At 45.2% G+C, this 8,291-nt stretch overlaps 1 protein-coding gene across 4 annotated transcripts; it reads right to left on the reverse strand.

Moving 5' to 3' along the window:
- Positions 1–1,191: 1,191 nt before the first annotated feature.
- On the reverse strand, positions 1,192–5,140 carry LOC147904252 (serine/threonine-protein kinase D6PK-like). 4 transcript variants are annotated; one of them, XM_087385526.1, is made up of 3 exons: positions 4,729–5,140; positions 2,891–3,876; positions 1,192–2,440 (listed from the first exon to the last, which is right to left on the reverse strand). In XM_087385526.1, exons 2-3 carry the CDS (start codon positions 3,667–3,669, stop codon positions 1,534–1,536), a joined length of 1,686 nt encoding a protein of 561 aa, XP_087241652.1. In that variant the 5' UTR covers positions 3,670–3,876; positions 4,729–5,140; the 3' UTR covers positions 1,192–1,533. The 4 variants fall into 4 exon arrangements, with proteins under 4 accessions (XP_087241652.1, XP_087241646.1, XP_087241641.1 ...); XM_087385520.1 differs by having other exon boundaries at positions 4,696–5,140; XM_087385515.1 differs by lacking the exon at positions 4,729–5,140 and adding an exon at positions 4,070–4,474.
- Positions 5,141–8,291: the final 3,151 nt, after the last annotated feature.

Genomic DNA, 8,291 nt, shown 5'->3' on the forward strand with positions numbered 1-8,291 from the left:
AGAGCCCACTGGGTGCTCTTCCACAGTGGTGACTACGTAGCCGTTGGTAAGAGGGGCTACATGCTATGCAATTCGAATAGGCTGCAACCAACTGTCCTTCGATTCGAACCTAGCGCAAGGTCGACGAGTCGATGATTCTCCACTTAGCAACATCCTTCTTAACGGATTCTATCCTAATCAAGGCTAACTATGCGATGATACTGGCATGTGTGGAGGACATCAAAGTAGCTCTAATTGGTCGATCGGCCCCAATTTAGTTTTATTCTCCCTTCTACTCTCTAAGCACGTGCCTTGGCCATAGCCCCCTTGTACTCCACAATTATGTTAATGGTCCTATAAGGGACTGACCCTCCCCAATTGATTTATTTTCCTCTTAATATCAAAGAGGGCATGTTAATATATTGGCATGCCATAGATAGGTCTAAGTGAAGGCAATTCAAGAAGCAAAAATGGATTTTTTTTTATTTTCAAAAAACCCTCCACATCTCTCTCAACCCCCCCTCCCTCATCACTCTCATTGGCATGCCATAAGTAGGTCTAAGTGAAAGCGATTCAGGAAGCAGCAAAATGGATATTTTATTATTTTCAAAAAACCCTGCACATCTCTCACCCCCCCTCCCTCATCGCTCTCAATTCATCACTTCACCCTGTTTCGCTATTTGAACCTCCACTCTCTTTTCCACACTCCACATCTTCCTCGCTATTTTGAATCTAGGGCAGCCTTATGAATCATTTATAATCATTCACCTTGTTTTATTTATTTTTTTTTATAAAGGGAATATATGGAAAAGGAATACTCCGAGTAACTTCGAAGTTCACGGGGAAAAGGATTTGCACGATTCTGATTATAACTATTGATAATTGCATGCCCATTGTCTCCCTTTTCATGCTGCATGCGTTCAACGCACGCACACAATCAACGTAATCCAATTCCTTGTTGAGAAGTTTCAATGGAATGCCGACACTTGTGACACAAAAAAGACAAAAAGGAGCACGGTTTTTAAATACTGCAAAAGAAGCGTCAAGTACACAAGCCGACAATACAGCCAAGATTCTCCTAATAATGTGTGGACGTGGGAGGTGAGCAAGCAAAATTTTGCATCACTCTGGATTCCAAGTTCTGGTGCAAAGTTGAAACCTTTGCCGTGCGCTGTCCATACTCTACAATGAAATAACCGTCCACGATCCACGTTGCAAAACTCAACTTCTCTTTCTGTGTCACAAAGGAATGGGCCATTCGATACACACGCATCAAACAAAAACGCATGCGTCTTTTCGATGTGCACAACATCTCTAGCGCTCAATTTGACCGATCTGAATGGCACGTAGAAAACACAAACACAAATTCGAGTTGATAGTCCAAAAGAAGGGTGCTTTTCCCCGGACAGAGGGAGACTATGATACAATTGCACAAGTCAAGAGATCTACAAAGCATTACTCAGGCAGAAAGAGGTGAGAAGTCCTAATAAGAAGAACAACGCGGCAATTAAGAGAAGGCTGTAGGCAAAGCATTTGAGTCCCTTCCGGAATAGCTTAGAAGAAGTCAAAATCGAGATAAGAACCGGAAGACTTGGAGTCAGCATCGCCCTGCTTCTTCTCCACTGATGCAGCAGCAGGGGCAGGCACCGAAGGTGCTGCTTTGGCGGCCGGGAAATCGAGCTCGAAAGGCTTGGGGACATCCGGAGGGGGCATGCTGCGGATGAGTGCCCAATTCACGCCTTCAAAGAAAGGATGCTGCTTGATCTCTGTGGCACCACGTTTGGAAGCCAATCTGTGTTGGGGATCTTTCACCAGCAAACCCCTTATCAAATCTCGAGCCCCAAAGCTGACACTGGGCGTTTCTGGGAATTTGAGGGGCTGTCCAACCACATTGAAGAGAGTAGCTCTGTTGCCAGCACCTTTGAAGGGAGTCTTTCCATGGAGCAATTCGTATAGAAAGATGCCAAACGTCCACCAGTCCACTGCACTTCCATGGCCTTCTCCCTTGATGATCTCTGGAGCCAGGTACTCATGGGTTCCTACAAAAGACAAGGAACGAGCTCCCGTAGGTTCGGCTATGAGTTCGGGAAGAGGAGTCACCTGATTGCCAAGCTCGTTCTTGGGTTTTCTGTTCTTCTTGGACCTGAGGGATGGGAAGAATCTGGGGCCAAGGCAGGAAGGCTGAACACATGCAGGAGCTACACAAGCTGGTGTGATGCAGGCCGGTTCCAAGCACACAGGCTGCACGCAGTAAGTTGGGATCCTTCTTGAAGGATCCATGTCCACTGATGCAGACTTGACAAGAGTTGGCATCACTGCACATCGAAGAGACAGATCGAAATCTGAGAGCATGATGTGCCCGTCCTCCCTCACCAGCACATTCTCTGGCTTCAAGTCTCTGTAGATCACTCCCATCATGTGCAAATATTCGAGAGCCATTAGCACTTCTGCTGCGTAGAACCTGTCAAGAAGCAGGCAGGAGAAAGAGAAGTGAGCAAATCTGCTGCTGCAACACCTTAGAAACCACTATCAAAACACTCACAAATACGTTCATTGCCTCTCTCTCTCTCACGATTCCTCGCTCTTTGCCTCAAGCATATACATTCATTTACCCAAAGCTCAAAATATTGATCCCTCCTATTCATTCAAATTCTGACAAAGACTCTCGCACCATCGGCCTCAAGCATTTATACATACATTCACCCAACACTCAAAATCTTGATCCTCCAATTCTTTCATATTTTCCAAGACATGGAAACATTTACAATCCAGCACCGCTATTCCTTTGCCCAAAACCAAAAGATGAAACAAACCCCTACTTTAGCGATGTTGGCATGCACATACCAAGCACTTTGCACTGTCATCCACGCCCCAGAGAGCGGCCGCCTGAGAGCAAGCAAAGAAATCATACCTTGCAGCCATTTCTGAGAAATGCTTGCCCGGCTGCCTCTGCCTCAGCGTATGCAGATCGCCTCCCGAGCAAAATTCCATAACCAAGCACGAAAACTTCTCCGTTTCGAAATGGGTGTACAGAGTGGGCAGAAACGGATGGTCGAGCGACTGCAGAATCTCTCTCTCGGTCTGGGCTCTCAGCAGCTTCTTACGGCTGGCTAAAGAACCCTTGTCCATTACCTTCATAGCGAAATAGCAGCTGCTTCCCCTCAGCTCGGAAAGATAGACGCTCCCTATATCCCCACATCCCAGTCGCTTTAACAGTCTGAAATGATTCAACCCCAAGGCTCCCTCTTTTGAACGCACTGCCTGAATCGCCTCCCACCTTAAGTCGTTTGCCTTGTGAGGCTTGTTCAATGCACTGCTGAAGTTGCTACAGCTGCTTTCATTGCTATCACTCACCTCACTGCTACTGCTAACCCTGCTCAGACTACTTTTACCACTATCGGCACACTCCTCGCAACCATTGTTCACGCCTTCACAGGATGGTCTTTCGCTAGCCTTCAACTCACCGCTCTTACCATCGCTGGTCTTCTCACTCACGCTATTCTTCCCGCTGTTCGTCCCTGTGACGCTGCTGCTGAGGCTGCTTTTCATGCTTGTGTCGACACTGCTCTTGGAACTACTAAGGCTTCCGCTCGAAGATATGCTAGCTTCGGACGCTTTGAGGACCACAAGCTCGCCAGAGGAGAGAATTCGATGACTTTGCTTGCCTGTTTGAAGGTCACTTCTAGACATCTTTGGGGTGACTCGCTTTCACTGCATCCCAGGCCGGCACCAACACCACCGCGGGAATGCCCTGTTTCTTCGCACTTTTCGAGCAGACAGGGCTTTCTAGTTCAGGTGAGAGCCATGAAGGAGGTCTGTGAAAAAATAGGCTCAGCCCTCTTCCATGCTAGACACAATGGGCCGGTAGGATACTCTGCTCGTGTAGGAGAGGGCACCCTGAAATAGAAGCACAAGAATAAGATTAGCCCTCTTCAAAGCAAGCTACATCCCGCAGAGAAAACCCTGAGGCATTGCGGAAACAAAATCAGACCTTAGGGAGATTTCAGGGCAAGAAAAGAAATGACCAAGAAAGCTGGGCGTGGCAAGAGCGTGGGAAAGAAACACGACTCGCACTTGGTCTAGAACTCACGCAAGCGAAGGGGAAAGAAACACCACTCGAAGTTCATCTAAAATCTCAACTCTGTCCCGTTCCAAGAACCTGTTAGCCGGTGTCACGAGGCAGGCGAGGACGGCAAACAGTCTTAGCGGCGAGAAAAATGGGTCCTTGAGGCGAGGCTTTCACTCGCAAGCAAGCTGCATGCCGTGCACACTCCTACACCTCTCCTCTTTGCACACTTTGCTCTGCACGTTGCTACGACAAAACCGCTGTAACGCCAAGTTTGTTTCTTCGCTAACTTCCCGCGACCAGTCCCGGCACGTTCACCAAAGCGCGTCACCAAAGAATCGGTCACAGCAGCTTTGCCAAAGATGGGACTCCATCACCCACCCTCACTACTTGTTTTTACCCTGCCTCTTTTGCTCGCTCGCCCTCCCTTTTTTCTATCACCATCTCACCCCTTTCCTTCCCCCACAGAACAGGTCAACTGCAGACAACCTCCCACGCCACGCCCACCCACTCCCCGCGCCCCACCTTCTCATCCCCTTCGAATCTCAGACCTTCGTTCCCCAAGCAAGCACCTTAATAGTAACAGTTTTCAGCTCCCTTTCGTAACGCTTCTTTTTAACTCCCCTCCCACTCGCTGCCCCACTCGCTACCTGCTTCAACAAGCCCGCTCCTGCGTTACGCACCGTCCCCGCGCCGGCTCGTGATGGAAAGCGAAGTGATGCGCCGTTCTGCCGTGCTGTAACCGCTGAGGGAAGCCCGCCAGCGAGGTAAAAAGGAGCTTGCAGAAGCCACTGGTTTTGGCGGCTGCGCAGCAGCGGGGGAGAGTGCGAGACGGGACAAAAGAAGGAGAGGACAAGGAGGGAGGGGTGCGAGGAGAGGGAAAGAAAGCTCCGGGGGAAGAGAGAATCTGAGGTACGATTGCAGGAGCATCCGAGGTACAAGCGAGTAGAGTGCAAGAGGAGGGGAGGAAAAGAGGCGAATCGGGCGATGCAGCGATGGCGGAAGAACCGAGGGAGGCTCAGAAAGCAGGCAGGTGGGGGGGAGAGATTGCCATCTTGGCTCAGAGGCGGAGAAAATCTGCAGCTGCAGATTTCAAATTCAGTTGGATTCACCGTCCCCAGACCCCAAAACACGCCATCCCCGAAGAGAGAGAAAACCCGAAGAGAGAGAAAACGTTGCAGAGGAGACTGCCTAACCGCACCCACGAGTTGCACTAACTTAGCCTCGGGTTACTTTGTCCCTGTGTAAGTCCCGGACCTAGTGTAAACGTAATTTATAATCGGCCTTGTGAGACCCGCCCCACGTGTCCCCCGTCCTCCCCTCCCTTTCACAATGCCCTCTCGTTTACTTTTAGGCACAAACGGGATGAAATGTGCTCGGTATTGTCATGAACAAAAAGGAAAAAGGGCTCATTCTCCCATCATCCTTGTCCCCCCGCCCCTCCACCTTCCTCCCCATGTTACTATCGCCTCATCCCCCTCCTTTTACTTTCTTACCTCCACGCAACATCCCCTCCTCACCCCTTACATCATCATCTCCGCCCCCCCTTCTTGTTGCTGGCTACGTCCATTGCCCTCTTAGCCTCCCTCCTTTCATCATCACCCTCACCAACCCCTCTTGACGAGTCCTTTCTGCCTGTCGAGCTTCACCCCTAGCTTTGTAGCATCATTGCCATATCATGCAACTCCCTCAAGTGTTGTCCCCTAACCCGACCACTTCTCGTGTACCCATCCAACTAAATAAACCTCTCTTTTTCGCAATACACCACACTAAGTACGGCCCTCAATGGATGTAATTGTTTGGATCAGAAGACCACTATCATCATCACTATGTGCTTGATAATGTGCCCCTATTGCCTCATAAGAATTCCTTTAAGATGTTGGTCGGCAAGTTGAAATGAGTACATGCTTAATCTTTGAAACCTTGTCCAAACATTGATTCTCGATTTCTCAACCACATCGAACACCATTAAGTTAAACAACACACCTAGTCAAAATTAATTCACACATTGTGGGCTATGACTTTGACTCTAGGAAATGTTTTCTCAATTTCCAAAGGGAAGGCGAACTTAAGAGGTCTTTAATTCAGTGAATGTCCTTACCTTGTGAATTTGAGCAAGCGGTCTTTAATTGTGTGAACGTCCTTACCTTGTGAACTTGAGCAAGAGATTTTTTATTGTGTGAATGTCCTTACCTTGTGAACTTGTATAGCTAGATCCTTGGTACCTTTTAATTCATAAACCAAGTTCACTTTTTAAGTTTTCACAATGAAGCAAAAATGCAACTTTTTTTTCTTTTGTTTTTTTCCACAACAATGACTCGCTTCGCCATTGGAGCCTCTAATGTTCCTTCAACTTTGGCGGCCAGCTAGTCGTACCTTAGGGTGGCTATCCTGCTCAGGGTATGGGAGTTCAAGACCGTGTTCAAACACAGGATCCAATTAGGCTTCAAGACCTTAGTGATCCTTGCTGTCGTGAAGATATACTTGTGCGATCTGGGTCGCCTTATTTGTACTATGTCTTTTTTTTAGGCTGACCACCCCTTAACTAAGCCGACATGTTTGAGAAAATGCAACTTGACACAATATGGAAGCTCTTGAGAACATTTATGTCTTATAAACTGAAATCCCTCTTATAGTTGTTATAAAGCCCCTATATCACTTTTCCTAATGCATTATAAAAAATGTTTTTACTTTCATGTTTTACTCACTAGGCGAATCATTTTTCAAGGAACACATTAAAGGAGAGCAGTTTACCTTTTCCCATGGATTTTCCTCCTTTCATAGATTTCTTTTTTCTTTTTTCAAATGAGAATAATTTGCAAATGGGCAAAGAAACTAAGAGGTTACCATGATCACTCAGCTACATACTTGGAATAATGCAACATACACATGAAGAGGCAGTTAAAGTAAGAAGAAAAGCTCATATGCATTCTATTTTGCACATTTGGCAATTACGCAACTAGGTAGACCAAGGGTAACTGAAGGCCAATTTCATTTAAAGTTATTCAAGTGCATGAAACTAGGCAACGTGCGGTCAAGAGATATCACTTTCAACAATACCACGACTTGTTAAAGTATGGATGGTTAAGCTTATGTTGATGTGAGGGATACTCAAACTTAAAGTTTAAGTGACAAGTTTTCCTTAAGCACGTGGTGATTCTTATTGGAAGGGGTGCTACCACCTGATTTTTAGTGGGCCATAGAAGCTTTAGCATGATAACTCAATTCTTTATCATGCAACATTCCTAAATAACATAAAACTAAAAAGCTTAGAAAATGTTTTAAACCACCAAACAACTTTGATTGCCCATGGACCAACTTTGAGTAGTTTTCTAAAACATATTAAGAGCTTAGATTATACCATTCATTTGACAAGCATGCATAGGAATATTGAGTATTAGATCTTTATAAGATTTGTCAAAATAAGCATGACAAAAATGTATTATCGTTTCTTGTTTTCAAACGTTGAAACTAAATGACAAATGACTTGTGGGGATTTGAAACTCATGGAATCATTAATAATCTTGAAAAGTGCACATTACTAGATACATATTCCATTCTTAACGTATAGAATTGAGTCCTAAACATTTACTCATAATGTGACTTATAAAATATATTAAACCTTAGGCTTACCCCTAAGTTTCATAAAGCTTATTACTGCTCCTTGGTCACGGTGGGAGAACCCTTGCTCTATGTGAGTCCAACATCATATGTACATTTGAGGTATCCAAATGTCATGGTTCTCTTTTTAAGTGTTGTCTTACTACTATATTTGGCTCTTTTTAATGACATTTTATTTATTTGTGGTTCCTAACATAATTTATTCAAATGATTGAAAGAGACCACATAAGGAGGGGCACTTCTTTCATAGTGGATATTTCAAAGTATGCACTGCCATTGATAGCTAATATTCCCCAGTTGTACTATTTCAATGTTTTTTATGTAAAAATCACTTACTTTTTATAGATTCCACTAAAGCTTCAATTAAACTAATTTCTATAAAGGCCTTTTGTGGTATGCTATTAACAATGAATTCATCATGACCTTTTTGCCATATGGCTACATTAGCTAGTGCTACTATCCACAGTCTCTATTTTAGTATAACCCATTATTCTTGTGATATCATTCTCCTTCATCTAAAGTCTTTTGTTGTTTCATGTAAATATTTCATGCCTGATACTTTAATACACTACTCAAATTTGAACATTATTGCCAATGATTATGATGTTATGGCTTGAAACTTATA

This window comes from Dipteris shenzhenensis, chromosome 2 (assembly GCF_047967505.1).
Source record: "Dipteris shenzhenensis isolate YYH24624 ecotype China chromosome 2, Dip_SZ_1.0, whole genome shotgun sequence".
Lineage (NCBI taxonomy): Eukaryota > Viridiplantae > Streptophyta > Polypodiopsida > Gleicheniales > Dipteridaceae > Dipteris > Dipteris shenzhenensis.